The sequence below is a fragment of the Varroa destructor genome, unplaced genomic scaffold (genome assembly GCF_002443255.2).
Source record: "Varroa destructor unplaced genomic scaffold, Vdes_3.0 BEIS01000001.1, whole genome shotgun sequence".
NCBI lineage: Eukaryota > Metazoa > Arthropoda > Arachnida > Mesostigmata > Varroidae > Varroa > Varroa destructor.
In genome coordinates this window covers 9,126,137-9,149,755 of record NW_019211454.1, presented here as the reverse complement: position 1 = coordinate 9,149,755, position 23,619 = coordinate 9,126,137, and the positions used below count along the sequence as shown (strand labels likewise).

The 23,619-nt window shown below is 41.4% G+C and overlaps 1 protein-coding gene and 1 long non-coding RNA gene across 13 annotated transcripts in view; both read left to right on the top strand.

Annotated features, from left to right (window-relative positions):
• The window catches only part of LOC111243233 (uncharacterized), a 157,708-nt gene that overhangs the window by 81,961 nt on the left and 52,128 nt on the right, over positions 1-23,619 (top strand). Inside the window, exon 3 of one of the 12 annotated variants that reach the window (XM_086978502.1) lies at positions 15,395-15,668. The exons of the other annotated variants lie outside the window; for them this stretch is intronic. Within the exon in view, the coding sequence (XP_086834628.1) occupies positions 15,658-15,668 (11 nt within the window). The 5' untranslated portion in view covers positions 15,395-15,657. The remainder of the gene's footprint in view (positions 1-15,394; positions 15,669-23,619) is intronic. 12 annotated transcript variants of the gene reach the window in all.
• On the top strand, positions 15,676-17,426 carry LOC147758221 (uncharacterized). The gene is made up of 2 exons (XR_015319957.1): positions 15,676-15,823; positions 16,536-17,426. It is a non-coding gene; the product is annotated as an uncharacterized LOC147758221 (long non-coding RNA).

Below are 23,619 nucleotides of genomic sequence, written 5' to 3'. Positions count from 1 at the left end.
CACAAACAATCATAATAACGCAATAGTCACGTTAGTATCAGAGATAGGCACTACTTCGAACCACCTTATTTTCCACTCTTCTGTAATATCTGGCTAGCGGAATAAACAAACAGACGAGTTATTTCGTCTGCTCGATATTTGTATGTAAAGCTCTATGCGCTCGTTATTCCTAGCCGCCTTCCCTGTAAAGCACTAGCTTTTCGGCGGCAGTTGTGGTATACCCTTCTCTAATAGTTCCTTTGCCATTGATTGTGGACTTGCCGGATGAGTTGAGCGCCTTGTGCTACCGTTGACTGATTTTCAACTCTGATGGATCATTTGGCTGGCGGATGGTTGTGGTACAGTTGCGTTTAATCGCATGCTCCATGACGGTATGCTTCGTTCAGCCACCTAAGGGGACAGATTTGACTTGCACCACGTAATTGATTGAATTCGATGGGGTAAATGTGATAGTTGCTCACAGTTATCACTTCAAGGGTGAGGCCTTTGCGATTCAACGTGGGATATTGTTGTTCAATATATTGAAAGCGTAGCCCTCACTGAAGAAATGACGGAGACGACACAATTATACGTTGTACTTTACCCCATCCTAACTTTTCCTGATTCTCAAAATTTCCATGTAAAGAAACACTTCCGGGGATAACCAAGTGCTAAACTGATAAGGATTAGTAATGCTGTGAGTACATTCCTGAGCTCGACTGATTAAGCAGTCTGTTATCAAGGAACGCTCGTCTTTACACAGTTTCTGTTAATGGAAGTCAACATCTCTCGTCTAGCCACCTGTTTTTTGTTGCGAAAGTACATACGCGTATATTTTCTCTCTGCACAAAAAGAAATAGGTGTTCAAGACGAGCTAGTTGCGTCTACTATAGATCTAGCTTTTTTTTTTTTACCTAGGTAGTTGTTGCTTTAGCTATTGGGCACTTTATGGCAAGGTTTTGATATTATCAGGAAAAGTATCCTCTTTAGGCACACATACCTATATGTACCGTATTCAAATGCATCCAGAACGTTGTCATCTCGTAATTATTATCTGTGCTATGGGAAGTGTCACTTTTTGTTAGGCTTTGCTATATATTATGTTTTTTTTTTTGTTTCTTTCTTTATAGTAGACTTAAAAACAATTGGGAATGTCCATTATTTCAGTAAGCCCGTCCTTTCTCAACTCCTCTTCGCTGTCATTATTCAGTTTGAATTCAGTCATCAGAGCCGAGAGGTGACGTAAAGATCCACAGAGCGCGTTTGTATCGTAATTTCATTCATAGAACGATATCATTCTACAGCCAACGAGCGAGTTACGGGCAGCGAATTGCGCTGCCACTCAAAAACAATATTTATACGACCCATATATCTGCCTCTTACGGCACTCCTGCTAGCCTACCGACACTCGTATACTTTAAGGAAACGCATATAGTTTGCGCGGATCCATTAATCAACGCTAGCAAAGCTATAACCGACTAAACGATGAGATTTACGCTTCTATTACAATGGGTAGACCGACACAAAATATTTATTTCCCCCCATTTACCAGTGATGCCTTCCGTTTATATGTTTCTTTCCTATTGCAAGGATGGGCGTGAAGCCTGTGTCGCATTCGACTATGGCGTCGCGGTGATCCTGAGCTAGAATGCTAGCTATAGTTAGCTAGTAAAAATACTGCTCTTTGTAATGGCAGTGATTAAACAACAAATTAGTCACGAATAGGTGCGTGCCGATAGGGTGAAGTATTTAGCTATTGGCGTATTTCGGTATTCGCTGTGGACAAACCGGTCGTAGAAGAACCTGGTATTAATAGAAGACAAACGATGACCGCTTTACCGATAAAATGGGTTGGAGAACGTTTACGAGTGTTTGTCGTTTTTGCCGTTGTTAATTATTTACTTATTAGTACACTTCTATTTATATTATCATTAATAATACTACTACTGGTTGTTGTACATGCAGTTAACTACAAGCACACGGCTGTTTTCGTGCCGTAATTTGTAAACATGTTTGTCTATTAGCAATGGATGAGGACAAATATTTGCTACTGTTAAGTCTCCTGTCCGTACCTGCTTACGTCTATATAGAAACTCTATTGCTTCGACTACAAATAACTACTATATTAATTGCTGGTTTAAGCATCCCTGAGAAAAAGTAAGACAGTTGGGCGGGAGGTAGGTGCTATAGCTAGTGCTATTTCACTGCTGTTTTCTAATTCCCCTGGGGTTCCTGATTGAACAGGAGGGAAGGGGGAGCAAAACATTTTCTCTCGGAATAAAAGCATTATGATGCTAAACACACGCAGTCTATACCTGCGTTTGCTTGTCATGGACAGTGACGGTGAGGTGCGGATAGTATCATGAAGACCACACGATGAACGCGTGATGAAGTAGCATGTTAAAACAATCACTGTTACGGGCACTGGTATATGATGACAGTAGTATATGGCCCTCAACTAACTAATCTTCACATCCCCAATTCATAGAAAGTCAGTGTAAATGTGTGTAATTTGGTGGCTGGCTGATTTTGCTACTGTTGCTAATAGGATAGTGTTTCGTCGATTGAAGTTGTCAATGACATCTCGTTGGGCCGGAAATTGCATGTTTTCAAAATAGAAACCACCAATGATGATGACGACGATGAGATGCCGATAAAACCTCATAGAACGTATTATCATCATTACTAGACGTCCTCTAATTCAGTATCAAGACTCGTACGTTGTCAAGTTGAAAAGGTAAACGAATGAACGTATACTCGGCATATAAGACAATAATGCAGTTCAGTGCAGGGCTCGTTGTAAATATAACTTGGGATTTGCTAACGGATAGATGAGCGCCTCTTTCCGTTGAAGGGTCAGTTCTAGCTTTTATCGTTAAGTTACATTTTTCAGGTCTGGCAGATCTCTTTGCCATTTGTGACTTGTGTTGAAGTTAAATTCATTAGGTGCGCATCTCTTGGGCTATGAATTTTTGTTGACGTTATAGTAGACAAAAGAAAATGACTTGGGACACATTTTCAAGCAAACAACGCCAGAACGATATCCAAAGTGTGTTTAGGCATCCCAAAATATTAAAACTGCCCCAACTGATATAAATAGGTACATATTATTTACCCAGCAGTAAATAAGATTGCTTAGTCACATAATACACTGAAAAGATATACATAAAAACATTAACTAAGATACTTGTGTAGAGTTGTATAAATTATAAGAATAAACAAGTATTACCACTTCGACAAATCGGACTTCAATATTAGGGTATTCGTCTAGTATTCATCTGGGTACGGCCTGCTTGCCAAACCCAACCTGGTAGGCAAAGGTTTTCAGAGGTGTTCGCTTGAAGGGCGTAAAAATTATTCCAGTGGATTTCCCCGCATTAGAGTTTCGCGAGCCATCTACGTTTACCTTATTTCTGCCTAGCCTCAACTACGTATGGCCACAAGGTAGACCGTGCAATCTGGTCTTCTTCCCTCTTTTTCTATTTTCCTTGTTTTACACCTTTTTTCCGTTTAGGAGATGAGCATCTTCGAGACAATGTCTTTTGCTGTTAGCTCGTAGACGACGGCATATGCCTGATTTTCCCAGGCTTCTCACGATACGTCACATCTTGTAACCCTATTGTGAGAAGCCCGAAGACATCGTCAGTTTTGCTCGACTCAGTACATCGTGTACATTTGTCTACTACTATGAAACTTCCACCCTACTAGGGTGGGTAGACCTAGGGTCCCGTTTCCTCGGACCTTGGTCTAGAACCGATCCGAATAAGCGTCTGCATTTTGCTAACTTGTCCCTTTGTTTTATTTACAAATACGGGACTGACTCTGACGTCGGCAATAGAAATCGCTTGGCCAGGCTGCTCGGAAGCGTTCGGGAATCCAGGCGGGAAGCTTACTTTTTTGGGGGGACGGGGGGGATAAGTTTTGTCTTATTGTGAACACGAATTTTTTTCCTGTTGCTATATGGCTCTTCTGAGCGTCTTTTTTTCGGGGATTTGACCCAATATCGATCATTATGGAATGGCAACAGCACTCTTTATTGGCGTTCTGCAAGCCGCAACAACACCACTTGTGTTTCCTGTAGCCGGCGCTAGTACTGCATTGCTATATTATAGTAGTGAGCGTAATTGCAACAGTGACGGGTGTGTGTGGCGGTAGAAATTATGTGGGTTTTATTCTTCCTTCTCGTTGACGCGGCGCTAACGCTTCGTTGAGGTTTAAACGTGTCGTCGCACCGGGGGTTCAAAAATTAAAGCCTTAGCCAGCAGCGCTCGTCAAAGCAACCGAGCGATGAACGAAAAACCAACTCCCGATTTTTTCCCTGGCTAGTCTACCCCCGCTTCTCGCCTGGGTTCGGTACGAAGATCTATCCCATGAGACATACTAACAAAACCAAAAACATGATGACGCGACGAAAAAGAAGATTGAAAGTAATCATAATAATAGCAGTGATAATAAAGTATCAACGTCAAATTAGCTGGTGGCCGAATTTTGACGCGGGTTGTTTGATTGTTATTGGCATCTATACACTCGAACGTGGTCAGTATATGTCTCTTTTGTATGTACGTTGGCATGTTAAATTCGTATGGTCACTTTAAGCTATCGGCGTATTGTGTTCGTGTCCGTATTTGTTTGCTACGCCTAGTAACTATGGCGCTGGGTGCATGCGGCGGCCATTTTATGCTCGTTACTGTGTGTAGCAATACCTGTTGCAGTTGTTGGATGTCTCGTGTTGATTTATTGGTTTAATTTGTTCGATACTGCCTTTGGCTACCTGAATAAGATTAACACTACAGCCTAAACGACAACAACAACAGATACGATAACAATAAAAACAGCGGCTGCGAGAGTGGATCACAGTTTTTTTGTGCACAGTGTTCGATGCTTCTACGGAGAGTTACAGAAGCGGCACTGGCCGCAGGACACGTATTAGCGCAATCGTCGTTTGGGATCAAGAGCCTATGGGACCAGGGAACGACAGGCGAGTGGGCAAATAGGTTTTCACAATTGTCATTTTTAATGTCGCTATTCCGTTACCTACCCCCAGCACTGGAGCAGGACATGGAGGAGTATGGCGTCTGATATCCAGCAGCAATTGCTTCTGCCATTCAAAGACAGTGATGGTGGGAACGTGTCAATTTGTCCACTCGGTTGTCACATTGTTGGGTCTTTCAATCCAGCCCAATTTCGCCACATGATAAAGCTAGGAATAAATAGTCGGTCAATACGTTTACGATATCGAGCTGCTGTGCCGATGCTCAATGTTACGCGGTCAGGCCATTAGTCATTTTTGGCTTGATTCTATGTGCTGTAGCAATAACATAACAGAATTTGGCCAAAACTTTATCCCTTATTGTGTTTGGGTCTTAATAATTAAGCTAGAGCAGCACCCACAATCTGCGGACGGTAGTTGTTCACTGGCGTATAGCTCTGTGTGTTTGTGTTGCAAGCCAACTGATAAGCGTCAGCTGATCGCCGAAAGCCGAAATTAAACCGCAAAACGATCCGCCTTGCGATGAAGTCGTATATCTGCTTGTTACCTGAGCTTCTACATTGTCCTGGCCATGTGTAGCCACCTACAGCGATGATATGTAACCGCCTACAAGGCGATGCGTATTGCAACTATATTCTTGAAGATTATTCTCACGATACCAAGTTGCTTGTATTCTAGCGATAAACGTTGCGTATTTGTGAATGAATTTCGATCAACAGATAGCGAGACAAGGAACGCCACGAGGTGAAGAAAAGGGCCCATGCAGGAGATAATGATTGACAGATCGGTGGACGCTTGTGAGAATTTACAGGATTGTCAATAGTCCTTAATATATACAGAAAACCGAAAAAAAAGCAAAACTACTTTTTTACTGGAAAATAATATGGATTTACCACGGGCCTTCGTTTTGTAACTTGTATTTTTGTTGTAATAGCAATAGAAAGACCTATGCGCTTTGCTTGTGGTCGCAATATACGCAGTATGATTGAAAAAAAAGTTCATCTGCACTAGCTGGTCCGTAATCTGTGACGGTAACTGGATCAAATAGATCCCCCTAGCTGATTATATTCGATTAAATTTTGCTCTACATTCAGGTAAAAACAGTAGTACTCCGTTGAATCTTAATCAACGCAGGAACTAACGTAGAACGAATCTAGACCGACTGCGCGAATGGATTCCGACTCTGACCATATGCTACGAAGGTACTACAAGGTTGATGTAAACGTCTGATACCAGTCTCGATACGAACAGATCTAACACAGTTACCGCTTTAGTGGCCGGTCGATGTTTCCGTTGTGAAGCATTAACGTTATTTTTATACATGAATGTCATCGGTGCATAAACTTTCGGCCATAACTGGCGTTCGTTTCCCGCTCGATTTACGATGTGTCACCATGCCTAGTAAGTCTGCGCATGCCTCAAGGTTGAAATGGCCCCCAAATAATTTATGTGGCAAATAGGCCCTATTGAGAAGGCTTATGGTCTTACGCATTCGAGCGAAGTGTAGCCGCTGTGTGATATTGAGCTTTGCCATGTGACGGTAATCTAATCTTTCAGTTTGACCCTATGCAGTTTTCTTTTGGCGCTGACTAAATGAAAAGATCATCTGATCAACAATGAAAAGTATAAACCAATCGTTCGTTGATAATGATAGGGATCTACAAAAAGAAAACCTCATACGAAATCGCTGGATCTTTTTGTGGTGTTCCGGAACCGGATATCGTTGGTAGTTCCGATATGACTACACCGTAGATTGATGGCGACGATGATGATCATGAAAAATCCTCATCTTGTGCTCTGAAGTACTTTTTTTTTGTCACGCATACCGGAACAGGATGGAGCGCAAGATAAAGGGGGCCAGGGAGATCGATTCGAGTGCAACACATAAAACCAAACGACTCGAGAGTGTCGCTAAATGGTGAAAAGAGGCTTCTGGTAAAGGTGTTTTTTTTACTTTAGAGAATGGCCTGAGATCAAATGCCTTGCCAGTTGTGCCTGTTCGGAAACAGCCTTTGCGAGTGGTATAATGTTATGATAAACATATGCTGTAACATCATCAAAAAGATGCAGAAGAAAACGGCTAGAGGACACGTAAAGCAAGACAACTAGTTGGGAAGTTTAAAAAAACTCATCGAAGAAAAGGTTACGCATTAATGAAAAAGCTTGTTGTTATTTTATTCTGTTGTTGCTCGGTGTTGACTGTTGAGGCAGAGCTTGGAACGGATGACGTCGAAAATGACGGCCTAACCGTTTAGATTGAAGTACAAAAGGACTGTTGCAGGTTTATATGTATATGATACGCAATGCGCGCTTTTTATGAAAGTGAATTCTAGGGAATATCTCGCAGACTTTTGTTAAATTCAAATAACTGCCTGACAGATACACAGCCTGTTTCAAAGGGTGGATTTAAATAGCCGGTATTGTCGAATATCCACCTCCAATAAAGAATTGCACATTTATAGTGAATAAATAATCTTGTCTATTAACGTGCACATTGCACGTAATTCTGCTGAAGATCCCACGCGCATCATGTACGATCTTTTGTTATTGTTTGTTCTTTTCCACGTCGTTCTTCTTTTAACTGTTCTTTTGTATTGGCGGATCCTCGCTCAGATTACACTACTCAGTTATTTCCGTCCTCTCATTTAATTAGCATAAACACATAACTATGGTATAAGACCTCGGGAACCTTTCTACAGTTGTTCTCGTTCCAAATTGGCACGCAATTTCTGGTATTTCTCTCAACATTGCACTTTGTTGCATTCTCTTCACACAACGCCACCTCAATAGACAGCTCCCTATAGCAGGCTGCTAGTTACCTGTGTTATGCATGCTCATGCAACAACATGTGGGGTTCGCTATGTCCCTAAGTGACGGGCATTCTCTGAGGCGCTTTGAAGCTGCCTGCGTCACTGCAGTACGTAGAAGTTGCATGTTTCACTGGTTGGCTTACTGGCTAAACAACAAAGATCGTTCCGTTCGGAGGAGCACCTGCAGCCATAAGCACATTACTAGACTGTAATTCATAACACCATTAATGTACGTAAGTGAACGTACATGTGTGCTATTATGAAATTAAGATGATTAACTCTTCCATTCTGTAGCCGTTTGTTTTTGGTTAGTCCTCAGTTAGTTGCTATGGGCTCTGCTAAGAAGGATCTGTATGAAGAGAACTAATGCTAAAGGCCTTTTTCAATCTTGGAAGCTACCAAACAATCTAACATTCACGTTGCAGTGCGGATCAATATTGGTAGACAAAGATGGCCTCATTAATAATCGGACGATGGTACTAAGGTGACGTCTACGAAAACGATCACCACATGATCAAACGAAATTTTTTTCCATTGATTGGACCTAATAGGGGACCTGATGATACTGCAGTTCCGGTCGCAAGGCATGTATGTGTACGGTGTACTACATATGCAAATTATGAACGACAAATTGGGAATTAGCGAAGTTACAAACCATTGAGCAATCTCTGTATGGAGCACCTATAGCAACGAACTTCATTGCTCAGATGTTTCCAGATGAGAGGATGATACCAGGAACCGCTGAATACTATATCATTTATTTACGCTCATAGCTTTATTTTCGGGCAATTAGCACAGTAACTCCTCCTAAACCTATTAAGTTCATGAATGATCTCTTCTGCTTTGCGTTGCGTGTCTTTTAAACATAATGTGGGGGAAATGTTCAATCATCGTACTTGGCTACAGCAGAAGCAGTAGCAGCAGCAGTAGACGATCTAATACTTAGCAAAATTCGTTTTCTGGCAACTTGCGATCCACTGTCCCCCTTTCTCCGTACCCCCCCCCCTCCTCTCTCTCCTTCTCTGAGGATGTCACGTTGTCTAGTTTGTCTTCTGCTGTTACGCAACCGGCACACATTCTGTTCCAGAAAAAGCGACCGTTGTACACGATTTTAGTACCAAACAAAAAGTATATCGCTAGCAGGGTAGATCAGCGCTTATAGTGCTAGGTGGCCTGGGTTCGTTCTAGGGCCGGTTACGAAAGACACGTTCGAAATCGAACGTAGACACACGGTTTGTTTTCTGATGTTAAGGGCCGTCAGTCGTCCAAAACAATGCCCTAGCACCAGCACGGCAGGTAAAATCCGCGACACTGGTTCAGTAATAGTGCGAATGTGTTTCTAACTTTGCCCCGCCATTGTTGCGTTCGTGGTCATCATCAATGTGCCAAGCAACCACTGGCGAGGAATCAGCGGCTTCGGCACATCTGCGATTTCTTTTCCTTCGAGTAAGCCCTTTCTTGGTCGGTGTTGGCGCCGGTCGATGTACCCTTACTGACTGTTACAGCGGCATAAACTGCAGCAATAAAGAAGGCGGTCGCCATTTTCGTTGTCGGCGTCATGTCATCGTTCCGCTGGGCTGCTACAAAAGAGTAAGTGGGATCGAATCGAGAAAGGATGCCGCATTTATTCTGTCTAGCAATAATGGCTGCAGTTGTTGTGGCCGTTTGGAATGGAAAAGTCGATTGGTTCAACAGGTCTTTCTGGCGTTCCGGTTTCGAACAGATGCTATAACAGTAACATCGGCGATGGCGGTTGTAGCAGAAACGATGAAAATGTGGGCGTCAATGTAAGCCAGCAAAGACATAGGACCCGAGCTTTGTCGGGAATACTGATAAAAGAGCCAGCCATAAGTTGGCACCCGATAAATGGCGGGCGTTGGTGTAAATGAGGAATTAATCGGTAGAAGGAAACCATTCCCATTAAACCATTGTATGATTGTGATTCACTGGCTGGGGGGGAAGGACTCGACCGTTTGGGTCGGCACAGGGACGATTAATTTTTGGTGGGCAGTTGATCGACGCGAAAAACGTGAAGAAAGTCGGCCAATGCCGTTCTTTGGATGAACATTACGGCCGTTGAGGATGGTCAATCACCAGCTTTTCTAGGACGTAACTCCGCTTTCATCCTCGATGATGCTCGAATGGGATTATCGAGATGGGCGCTTCCCGATGTCCATATTAGCCATAAATGGCTACTTGGTCTGGCAATTGAGGCCTTTTTGCCCTGAGTGGACACGGTATGTGGCTGGTTTGCTACGAGTGATGGTGGTGGTAATTCAAGTCTACGCTATTACAAGGAGAACTGAATACTATCTACGTAGTGTGTCTGTGTGTTATTCCTACCGAGATATTGTAATGGCTAGTCAGTTTATTTCGGTGTACATCGTTCTTCTCGCGTAACAGAATATTTTTAGGGAAAAATATTAGTCTTACATTGAGCACCATTTCTTTTTGCCGATCAGCGAGAGGTTCGGCGAAACTGTTCCCCCCTTTCAAGAGGATGCTTACGGGTGGAGGTTGTACAGATACATTCTATAATTTATTTGTAAAATATACCTGCAAGTTCAAAATACGTGTCCAAGCAAGTATGCTTGATCGTATGTACGGCAATTCGTTTGACTGCTATAAATATAGCTGATAAATTGAAAAACGGAAATTGCAGTTGGAACAAAAATCATTAATCATAATTACTAAGTCAGACTCACGCGCAATTCCCCCGTAGGCTTGGGCCCAGGATAGCGTAGATAGAAGGAAGTCCTCCTCCTGGATTAGAGCAATGTTTTTCGGTAAGCACTCGTCGTTTGACGTGGCGCGAATTTTTGGTCTGGCTTAGCGGGTGAATTATTTCTATGCTTATCTATTCGTTCAGTTATTAATAGTGCGACTATTTCGCGTTGAAAATATTAGTATATGTTCGTATTTGAATCAAGAACTACGTTATTAGTCATTGTATATAATAATGTGTTACCATGAGTTTCATTGCTTTGGTTGTACCAGAAACTGTTTAGCAGACGATTTTTTCTACTCGTTTTGTTGTGGCTATTTTCTTTCGAGTACAATATTGTAACTAGACTAATGATTTGTACCTATAAATGATGCAATGCCATTAAGTAAAGATCGTTCGAATCCGTTTGGGTCGTGTCCAGCTACACACAGAATTAACTTGGACAAGCATTCAACGCTGAAATTTCGAGCGGCCTTTTTTTTTATTTCATCATCAGTCAATGTATTTACGGTCGCCTATTCCCCTTTAACTTTAAATGTCTAAAGTAGACATTTATGTTGATGGAAGGAGGAAAGCGACCAAATGTATAAGCAAATGAAAAAAACGGAAATTCGACCTGACCAAAAGGCTTTATCGTCGAAGGAAACGCGTGTTGATTGACTCTATGAGTATCTAAACGTATGGAATCACGTTACGTTCGGTAAGATTGTAATTTAGGAACGGTACTTCTGCATACCTTACGGAAATACGACTTCAGAGCGATTCGGCCTTGACCTAGGTGGAGTTGCTGCATGTGCAAAATTTCAGCCAGAAGATGAACCGTTGCCGAAATTCAATTTCATCTAAGTTGACTATTGGATTTGTCATAAACATTTCTATAGTCTATTCTCTTTTTAGATTTATGGAATTAATCATGGTAATTCAAGAGCTGTCTTTGTTTTGTCAGTGTCGGACGAACTTTTTTTTTGGTGTGACAAGTCGTCTTCCGCTACTGTTGCGTTTGCGTGTACAGTTGATGATATCGTTGGCAGTAACCACTGGTGGCTTTAGTAATACCGATAGCACGATCACAGTTAGAAGTTTGTTATAACAAACAATACCTTGTATGCCTATTTGTAAGTGCAGTCTTGGGTCTAAGCGTGTTTGTTGGGTAACACTCCGCTGTCCGCTGTAGGATTCGGACGAGCAAGAATCACCATTCTTCAAGATATGATTGGAAGTTCAACACCCCCGTGTTATCGATGGACAAAACGTGGATCACAAGTATGTCTAGCGATACGAATGCAAACGAAGGTCCACTTTCGTTATTGCTCCTATAGGTTATTGCGTCATTGCATATTTTCAAATGTAACATTTCGTTGTAATCCATTCTTATTGTTTAAACATAAAATGCATAGTTTGAATGAGTCTATATTTTATATAGAGTACATATAATATTATCGTTTAGGGTATCGTGACAACTTAAGCTGCGGCCTTATTGAGTGCAGTCAAAAATAATCACAGGGTTAATTCTTCGTTTACCGTATCCACTAACTATATGGCCTTAACTCCTGTGGAATGATCACACCGCTTTGCGTCTACTAGAAGTAGGAAAAGTCAGGCATGAGCCAGTCTGTTGGCCTGTGGCTGATTCCTATAGGGCTCTGACGGTACGTTGGATTTCACGCTAATAGTCCAGGGTATTACTACTCATGATGACGATTTACCCGTGCGTTATCCGCAGCTCTGCTTGGGATGAAATTTCCGATCTTTTTTATTATTATTAGCATATGACCATTGACAAATCGACTTAGGATTTATTTTCCAGGGGATACATGTGCTCTGGTGTCGTATCCTGTCTGAGAACTGGAAAAGAACTAACTAACTCCCACTATCGAATATGCTTTGATCTTCCAACCAGCGGGAAATTTATATGAAGACTGGCATGCAGGTATGGAGTGTCGAACAGAAACTGGCATACTTTGTGAGCGCTATGCGAAAAGCATATGTTTGTGATTCCCTCACAGTTTCTCGCCCCATCGATGTACCTCTTGCCAATTACGCTGCGTTCGATGTATGGCTTGTTTTTCATCTTTCCCGCATATTATAATTCCTGAGGTTCTGATTGATTGGCCTCCTATTGTAACTATTAAGAGCGGGCAAAACAGGAAAATGTTTCTGAAGATATATTGAGTATGTTGTATGGAGGTGCCCTGCAATCACAATGCTATTGAAAGTTGTTAACAAGATGAGGTCTTGAAAGGAACTCTAGGTCAATATCGTTTTGTGTGTATCAGCGTGATTGTATAATTACAAAGAGTTAGAATATATTCGCTCGAGAGTTTGTAGATTTGTAATCCAGCGGTTTGACAGTAGAATGTTATCCTTTAATGTTTAACGGGAGTTAACTCTGATCTAGCGTAGCGGCCTCAACCAGATCGTGTAATTCCATGATGGGATCAAGCACCGAAATACTATCATACGTTTATTAACGGCCCTACCAGTCACATGAGAATGGGTGCATTTGGCCAAACTTCAAAGACAAATCAGATCTACGCTTTCTGTTGGTTATTTAGAGGGGAAACGCAGATATCTAGAGCTCTTTGATTCTAGTCACCATGATAGTGAACAATTCAGACCGTACACATACGATCGTATGTGAGATTCGGATATTATTATTAATTACCTTGTGTTAAATTTGTACAATAAGCTTCACACTTGAGTGAAGCGAACGACTAGAAGTGAGAAAGGTTCAAAAACGGGAATAGGAACAATTCATGATCTTGATGTGCCAATCATGTATGAATACTTTTTCTAACAGTAATAAACGAAGATCGTAGTATGATATAGCAAATATGGTAATAACATCTCAAATTTACAATATTAAATGGCTTCTCACCTTCGTAATAGCGATCGAGTAATAAGCAGCTATAAATTGGGTTGTTTTTATATGGTCGCCTTAACTATGGTGTATGTTGTTTGTGACACACGACGCTATCCGTCTACTATTATTGTGGGGAGTTTCTCTAAACTCCTAAACTAGAGCCGGCAATATGCATGGAAATAGCAGGATGTGTCGATGAAGATAAACGATGAATCTTCGCAAATGGGATTATCTAGGGCATGGGGATAGACATACGGCAACGGCATCTGTCCCAAACTAGAACTAAATAATAATAATAATAATAAAAAGTCCTAGTCGGCATGTGGCATGCAGGTCTATGCGTCTAAATATAGGAGAAATTTTGCCGCAAACGTAGAATGGCCATCAACCGAACAAACAAAACTTCCCATATTCACTTAATAAGTTCCACACGAAAGGTTTGAACTGAATCGCGGTCAATTGAATGTATCGAAGTCTCTCTACAATATCAAATAGTAGCTATTTCTGAGGAGTATTTATTGCTTCAAATAAGATGTATTGTCTCTAAGGAAAGATGGCGGCTCTTCGAACCTGCTTAACCATTTGAAACACTTTGGTACAACAAGCTACTCGCGAAGATTTGTTAGCTTTGACATTACATATACATAATTGTATTTGATGTAGGAAAAGATAGAAAGACGTATAGCTTTTGTGCTAAAGTGGTGCAAATATCCGCGTTACTTCGCGCCATTTCCGGAGGTATCGGTCATGATTTTGCTGTTACAACGAATTCGAAATTAATCCTTGAGCCAATAAAAAAGTAAGCAAAAGTACATATCTTTCTGAATCCTTTCGGAGTCGTCCTGCAATGAGCTGTAAATTTTGAATAGGGCAGTGCTACAAATTAGTCGCCTCTTTCACGCTGACCCACATTGTCAAGCCCAAAATAATTCACATCATGAACGCTAGATAAAAGTCAGCAGCTCCACGATTTATAATATATTTTATAAAGGAGAAAGGCTCTATCGGAGTGGTCGATCAATTGCTTCGTCTTTCGTTTGCTACGGTTCTCTCTGCAGACTTGCCTAGACATCTCAGTTGGCTTCAGAACGGAATCTGACCGACGATCAAGGGGGGCCGAGCACCTAAATCGAGTAACGTTTACTAGCTTCACTACTTCATATCTCTGTGCTTTGCCCCCGTCGTTATGGTTGCTGCCACTCAAGTGAAGGGTGCCTACGGCAGTTACGACCGCTGTTATTAGAATAATCAGGAGGGCAATTTCGTGGTCAAGGTCGTTCCACGTACTTGCCTTGATTGACCGGACTTTATGAAAACAGATTTGGTATTTGCGCCACTGGTGGCGGCGGCGGCGGCGGCTCACTAGATGGTCCATTCCTCCGTCACTATCCTTTCATGCATGGATTTTTGTCGGTAGCTATAGCTTCGCGTTAAATGCCCGCTGTCGATCAACGCAGTGATAATGGATAACCGGATGCAGTTAGAGATAGCTACGATGACACGGTGATTTTGCGCTGTCCTCGCGAGAAAAACCGCAGGGCAGGGATTCTACATAATATCTGAGTATTACACGTGTTATGGTAACAATAATGAATGCTTGGGCTAAACGTGAGCACGGTAACAATACCGTTGCCGTTCTATGCACTATGTGACGCCGTTTCGCGTGACGATGATGGCGGCGCGTTTTAATGACGACATCTGGAGCAAAGGAAATCAAGAAAACTGCTATTGGAACTTGGCAGGATGTGGTTAGCTTTCTGCTAAACTTTAATTCATTGGATCGCTTGTAGGTCCGTTCAGTTCTATCGTGAATCTATCGTAAGGCTGATAGGTCGATGGCGGATATGTTTAGTTGCAAACAGGCGCGATATTCTGTCTAACTTAATAGTAACGGTACGATGTGCACTTTTCGATCGTCGACGATGTTACATGTGGCAACAGTAAAAAAAAAAAAGCTGGAGAGACGTTACCGCATACAGACCTGATTCTGCTATTATAGAGAGCGATTTTCCAATTTTAATTTCCAGGTACTTGATCCGTGCTCCGATCTTTCGCGTGTGTCATCGGTGTGGACCGGCTAGCTATCCGGAATTGTTTCGATAGTTCGCTCTCGGGCAGCAGGATAAGAGTTAGCACATGCGGTTTTCGGCACTTATAAGAAAGAATTCAACGGGTGTTTCTTCAAATCGGCATATCAATAAGGATCTGAAGAAAAAGCCGTACATGCCACTTTAAGACGGCACTAAGGAGCTATGCTCGCAGTCGATACATGGCTGACCTCTGACTATTCATGAGCAAAACGTATGTGAGAAAAAAATGCGCATAGACTTTGCTGCCACAATATACGCCAAGTCAACGATCAGTATTCATTTAGACACAGAGGAATACAGGACGATAAAAGCGAGGCTTATAAGGTGTGCCTGTGTGTGGACGGGGAAATAGGACGTGCGCGAATGGTATGGCCAACCAGGTACTTACTTCTGCCAGAGTTAGAAAGGCCCAAACTCTCTCTTCGACCTTTCGCATTTGTTCCGGGCAGGGTCGAACGAGACGAACTGCTGACTGAATCGTCATTTAAATAAATTGCTAAACAAAGTGCTGCGTTTATAGCTAGTATAACGGTTCATTGCTATAAAAGTCCCGCCGCTAACGACAACTGACTTAAATGAAATGTCCTACATTGAAAATTATCCGAATTTCCATACGACCTTTTTTTTGTCCAGCATTCGCAGTGTTGTTTGTATACATTTAGGGTCAAAACTAGCCGTCAACTTTCCACTAAACCATGGATCATCTACAGTTGACAAAGTTCCAGTGGCAGGTTTTGTGAGAAGGTCAAAGCCTCGTGCAGAACGTTCAAGAAGTTAATGCCTAACTACCAGTTATATATAATATAACAGTACATAATCGTCTTGTTATCGAATTGTGACAATATTTCATGTACATATACGGTAATAGCGTTTCATACGTACATATAATGGAACCACAATTGTGTAACTTTAACGATGATCGTGCATTGTGTCTACGAATACAGAATCATTGGTTGAAAATCGGCAGGGCAGCAGTCGTCACTATCTCTTGTATGCGCATCTAACGTCCATTATTACTTCAAGTACTGTCGTTGTATTAGCAGATCGTAATTTTCTGATAGACTGCTTTCTGCTGCAGATGGTTTTCTGTTAAAGCATCTGCGACGTGAGTGGTGATCTATTGGGATCGTTAGCGCCGAAGTCTGGCTTGCTGGTTACCCCCGTCGTGTACCGCATCGACCTGTACACGTTCGTACCTTTATGGATGAATGATTAGATAAGGATGTATGTGTTTTCATGTATATTTGTGCAGGCTAGACGCCATTATGGATATGTGCGATGCACCATTGATGACTAATACTTCTCATTGGATGATTAAAGCATTGCCTTCGTACATGGAGTGTAGCAACCAGTATTACATAACATTGATCGTACAATTATGATCAACTCGATTATCATGTAGTGATCAGCACAGCTGGCTTATTGTGCCCGATACCGCTTGTCCTGGCGCTGTCGAGGGCTGTTCAACCTCCCGCCCGCAAGTCTGTCGGGATCAGTGATGGTTAGCCCCGGGACAAGAACCACTTCCAGAGCTTTGCTATATCTGCTCGTTTCAAATCAAAAAGGTTACCAGCACCCAGAAAAAGGTATTCGTCGTTGCCCTCGTGACTACTAATGTAGCTACTGCTTCGCTTCCGTATGGCCCCCCATTCTCCAGCAACTCACGCATACAGATCCACGTTTACGTACACACGGATCCAAAATATTCTACCTTACAACCGCATTGTGCTAATTGTATTGTACTAGGCCACATAACGGGCGATGCTCAATTATTCTGCAGGAGTGCAGTGCGTTTAGTCGGCTATTTTATCGAGGGTCACCGATCTGACAGCATTAGAAAGAACTGCTAGGGCTCAAACGATGAACAGTTTCAGGTATAACGAAGATCATTGTATAAGATAATTGGTCCGTAGAATAAACCTCACCATTCGTTGTATTGCAATCACAGAACCGTATAGCAACGAAAGAACATTGGAGATCTTCTTAACCCAAATGTAAACTTATAGAAAGACTATTAGTATAATAATCTACTAAGGTTTGATTTCATGCAGTAGCAACGGCACGTGCGTGCACGCTTTCGCCAATTGAAGTAAGCCTACATTCCTTTACCTAGTGCTTAATATAATGTATAACATGGTTGTGATGTGGTGAACCAGATATAATAAAGGGCTTATTAGATTTCTTGGGTTTTCTACTTATTTAGTGGGTTGGCTTTCTATGATAGTAGCAAACTTCGATGCCATCTACATAGGGTACATACAGCAGTACGCATATACATAAGCAGAGTGTATACGTAAAGAAGCGATCAATAGGATCCCCTTATTCGCTACGACATTGAAGGCTGTGTGAAGATGCAATACACAATTTGTTCAAGTGGTGTTACCGGCCTCTCATCAGCGCATTGATTCGAGCAAAAGTCGAATGTTAAACAAATGCATGGGCCAATATGCACGTCAAGAAAGAACGAATACATCTAGAAAAGTCCATCGTATGAGTTCATTCTGTGAAGTGACTCTGAAGTAGCGTGGGAGGCCATCATAAGATTGAGAGCGAAGCTGAGTCAATAAGAATACATCGATACAGTATAGGCGAGACATTAAGAAGGCATTATCGTACAAAATGGTAATACAACATAAAAGATCATTATCGGATACTTGGCCGTTCGACCGATAACATAAAATAGGCAGCGTCTCTACCTTCAGTAAATTCTGCCATACACACCTGTGGTATCCATAATATAGTGCAGCTGCAAGGCTAAACGCCATATCTGCCTCGTTCTCTGAATTGTTACGCAACGGCGCCATTACTGTTGATAGTTTTGAATGGAAATGACGGTCGGCTGGGTATCGTGGTGGTGATAAAGTATTGTAGTAGTACTCAACGTCCACTACGTGTGCGTCTTCCGGTTATCCCAATGGATTAGATATTGTCATTTTGTGTGTGCTGCCGACGAATGGGGTTGCTGGACATTTCAAATAGAAAAAAAAAAGACTTGCGAATATGCAAACCCGATCTATTATAGATAGATAAACATATATACATATATATAGGAGAAACGTAAACATTGGAAGCAAAACAAAGAGAACTTTGAATAGATAAGAAAATGATGCCGTGAGTGAAGTATGGCATAAACGACAATGTTTAGAAGGGCATTTGGTAAATACGACATCTTACGTAAGGTATATACATATATATATATATATATATATAGCCATTAGAAATTGCTGTTATTTGTACAGCAGCGTTTGAAGTACATACGGTTATAAGCACTATCAGGACATTGGTCCGAAAAGTTGGACTAGCACTAAATAAAAAAAATATATTATAAATATAATTACTGCAGTACTATGATATTAACTATGAAAATCGTAACCATTTAACTGGCAAAAAACGTGCGTTATTAAACGTATATTAAAAATTATTTATATCGGTATTTTTGTGCCAATGTCTCACCATCACTCAAAAGTACTATCGCCTCCCGGACTGCGTACACATTTCAGCTTATAACATGCAGTGGTTTTCCTTGCCGCCTCTTGACTGCCCGATTCGACAGTCCCATTGTGCGTGATGCTCCTTTTAGCTAGATAACAACAAAAAAAAAAAAAAAAAAAGAAGTAATAATTATAAATGAAACTCTAATCTTCCAGTAAAGCTATTCCGTTACATTAAAACTTATAAATCTCCACTTGCATTTGATGTTATCCATAACATGTTTGTCCTCTTTGTTTAGCGTATACACCGTGCGGCGCTGATCGCGCCTTCCGATATGTCTTTAACCGAGAAAGTGGAAGCTATCGCAAGTACTGGGAGAACTTTAAAATAGACACAGCCAGAGGATAAAGAAAGCAAGGTCGAACGTAGCAAAAAATCAAGAGACTTCTGCAGAAAACCATGCCAGCAACAGAAAAGGCGAATTCGCCAAAAACTGACAAATCAAAGAATTTCAGCGAAAGAATCAGGGTCAAATTAACAGACGCGCGTTGTTATGGTCGCTCCAATACCAGCACTATTATCACTGATGGCCTGTAAGACAGATAGACTGTTTCGTCTGCATAGAAAAAGGACAAAACGTTATTCGTCCGTGATACGTCATGCTAATGCGCAACGAAACACCGAAAAGACGTCGAGGGAATGAAACAAAAAAAAAATGGAGGAAGTTATCTCAAACGAGAAGGGACTCTGGCGGATTGAGCCACCACGCTACGCTACATCGGTCGAAATGGATCCAATGAGAGACGAGTTCTGGTAACACAAGTTTCCGTAAGATGTCAAACGCAGCGATTTCGCGGTCTGCAGTGCGCACGTAGCAGTGTCGTACTGATATTGAAAAGTGCCCACCCCGAACCAGTCGAAAGTTGAAAACGAAATATGCTCAATACGCATTTGATTTAGACGGAAGAGGACCGAGAGGTAACATTATTGAAAAAGTGCAGTATAATACGTCAAGAAATTTAGTTAATGGTATTAAGTTTACGCAAAAAGAAGATCGGTTTTGCGAGCTTTTTTCTTTCTTGGTTTTGCGATGACATTTCATCTACGCCAAAGTAGTAATACGACTTCGTAAGAGATAATTTCGATTTTATCTAATACTTCTCAAAATTAGTATCGTTTGAAATCAGCGCGAGGTGACCCAGATTTAGAAGGAAAAAGTAATCTATCTTTATATGGTTAGTGCATCTTGGTATTTTTATTGTGTTAAAAGCTTCTGACCTCGTCTGGTTGTTAACATGGTAATGTTTTCAATTTTGATTTTGGCTAAAAAGATCAATTTTTTAGGTAGATAGCTGTCATGAGTGTGTCGGCTGCTCAGATGTATTAATGGTCTTAATATGTAAGCTGTGTTTTCCCTTCCGTTTTTCTCTTTTTTTTTTTTTTTTTTTTCCTTTGTTAATTGCATGCACAGGTTCCAGTTGGTGCCTAAAGAATTTTCTTGATTAAAACAATTAGACCTCTGTGACGGTAGATCAGATAAGCATCTTCAAATGCTATTCGAAGTGGTTCCTTCTTCTCAACGTATTTCTTCTGATACAAAGTTGATAGGTGCCCAATCATTGTATGCGCTATGTGCTCTCTAGATTTTAGATGGCCGTTGTTCCGCTAAATTTAGTTACACGAGTTAATGCGGTAGGGTCCAGCTTCGAAACTAACCGTAAACAGACGTCCGATATTTTAAGCTCTCTAAAGTAATGCTTAATTAAAACAGAAACGGGACGTCAAACTTTACGATAGTACGTTACGAGGATGACCTTGACATTTTGGGTTTTGCTTTAATGATCATCATAATCTCTTTTCGGGTAGTGATGCTCGAAGCGTCTCCCGTGCTTTTATTCTCATTGATATCACCTTCGTAAGGCAACAGTACAAGGCGTATTGTTGCTTGTAGCTCTAAATGCGCAAAAGTTATGATTATGTAGAAATTTGCAAGTGGCTATATATAGAGGAATCAAAGCAAATTATGTGGGAAAAAACTGTTTAGTGAATCTAACCAGCAGTGAAATACAATGCCTTGCCAGTCGACCATGATCCTAGGATTAAAGGATTAATTCCTCAGGCTTGTTTTCGTCGATCAGATGAATAAGCGAGCGATGCGTCAGGAGAACTTGGCGTACGCGGAGCAGAACGAGGCATTAATGAAAAATACTGTGCAGTGAACGCATAATATATCGTCGATTCTTCACAAAAAGGAAAACTTGTGTCCTATACACATTCTACAAACTACAGACCAGTGCTGATGTTACTAACGCTAAGCCTGTTTCTGCCTAGAATAGTATTGCAATTATCATTATTACTGATATTATTCATAAAATATCTCGTTTAAATTAGAATATATATTAGGGAAAATGAATATCGTCATAAAATCTGTAATCAATTATATATATGCAATTTATGACTCGTACCAAACACGTATATGTGAGTGCTATTCTTTGTCAGGCAAAGCTTGAATAATGGCGTGCTAGGTTGATGCTAGGGCTTTACCATCTTTCAATTCGTTGACAACGTTCGTAGTAATTCTCCTATCATATCCTTCTAATAAAAGTAATCTATTTTAATTGAGTTATTGTGATTGAGAACTCGCATCAATGATGTACCTTACGTTTAAATCTACCAATGTTTAAATGTTAGTACGCACATGAGACGTCACAGTGTGCAATATTTTGCTCGCTCTTCCGTGCAACTGTGTATGTCCTACGCCTGGCTTTGCCATAAACAGTCATTGACAAGTACGGCAACGGACGACAGGATAGACGTGGCAGTGACAGGGCTACTACCGAAGTTCGTGACCTTACTTGTCACTATTAGTAGAAGTAGCATTATTACAGCACCCACGCGTTAGCTGCTCTCGAAACTGGTGCTCGAATTATTCCAGATTTTCTCGGGAAACAGCATCGGTGCGCCGTCTGAGCGATTACCCAAGGGAAAACCAGATAGACATTTCCTTGATGGATCAACAGTTTGTTAATGGCATCGACTAGCAAACCATTTCTGAAACATAATCATAGGAGCATACATTTACGTTCATTAAAAATAAATGCTATTTTTTTCATTAAAAATCAATTTTTGTTTTTTCATAATCTCTTATGGATCACAACATGTGAGCTTGCGTTAATACGACGACGATTAATACTCACTTTAATGAAGTCCCGTAACGTTTGATTTGTTACAATCATCACTTGTTTATAATTCACACACTCAAGGATATCGAAACGAACGCGGACAGAAATAACGACAATATAAAATGAAACAGTCTTTTTTTTTGTTGACATAACAATACAAGGTTAACAAGTGCCACAATAAATAGCCATCATCACGCTAACTTACCCTACTACAGTCGGGGTTAACCGAAAAGCTCTACGGCGCGCGAACTAAAAACCATTAGAGTACCTTTCTTTATTTTCTTTACTCGTTTAGCATATTTTTTTAAGCCATAATCACGAAAAGAAAAAAACGCTTAACGAGTTTCCAGTAGCCGTACTCTGTTCATGTTGCAGGGCCCCATTTTACCCGACCTTTAACAAATATTATTTTACAATAGACGTTCAGCCTTTGTACGCACACTGTTCAACTTAGATTTAGCCACTGACAAGCCTCCGAGTCCTTTATGCATTTGCTTATACCGCAAATGGTACGTCTCGCCTTTAAGATCAAGAATGGCTAGGATCACCAGCGGCAAAGTCAATAGTGGTATTTGCCCTGCATATTACCGGTTGAAAGCTGCACCTTGTCGCTAAATGTTGTGACGTACACGTCGAGTACGGCCTTTAAGCATCGCATCAGGCGGCTGACCTCTTCCAGCACGACAAATTGTATCCCATGTTTGTCAAACAAATATGCTGCCACTGAATCCATCGAGTGTCTTTCTTCCTTTTACCCTTGAAACTGTTTCTCTGACTGGTGATAGCGGCCTTACAAGTAGCAACATCATGACTAACCAACGCTTTTTCTGTCGCAGACAGAAACGCAGCAGGCGGGCACATGGGCCTCCATACGTCGCGTAAAAAAAGATGTACACTTTCAACAAGGATAGGGTTTTTGGGAGACTTCAGTTTCAATGGTATTAGGTCATTTCAATCAACACGTTCGGTCGGCTGTTGTTCGAACTTAAAAAGCTGGAGGAACTTGTTGTGTCCTTCTGGGTAGAAAACTAGGATCGTTGTTTCGGTCTCTCTTGACCTCGTCGCTTCCTTCGTTATTTCTGGGCATCTGTGCACGTGTGTGGCATATTCGTACCGATTTAATTTGTTGCTGTGCGAATGGGCTCATACATGAGGCCGCGGCTAGCCATCCATTAGAGACGAATAGCCAGTTTTTTAAGGGCTGTCTACATATGAAATGGTAGTACAAGATTTGCACGTCGTGTGGCGTTTCTGCTGGACGTTGAAAGTTCTCACCAACGCTAGCTCATCGACTACTGACTGTGACGAGGACACAACAAAAAGCGTACTCAATGCAATCCTTTAACTATGTTATTAGTTAGTGTTATGTATTAATTTTTAAATAACAGCAGCATCAGCAGCAGCAGACGACGACAAAAGCTGAGGCCGTTGCAGCGTCGCCGGTGAATCAGATGTGGCTACTGCTGTTCTAGTGCCCAAAGGGAATATGATGGGAAAATCAAAGGAAAAATATGTTCTTAGCAGTAATCACAGAACGAATCGCCATGT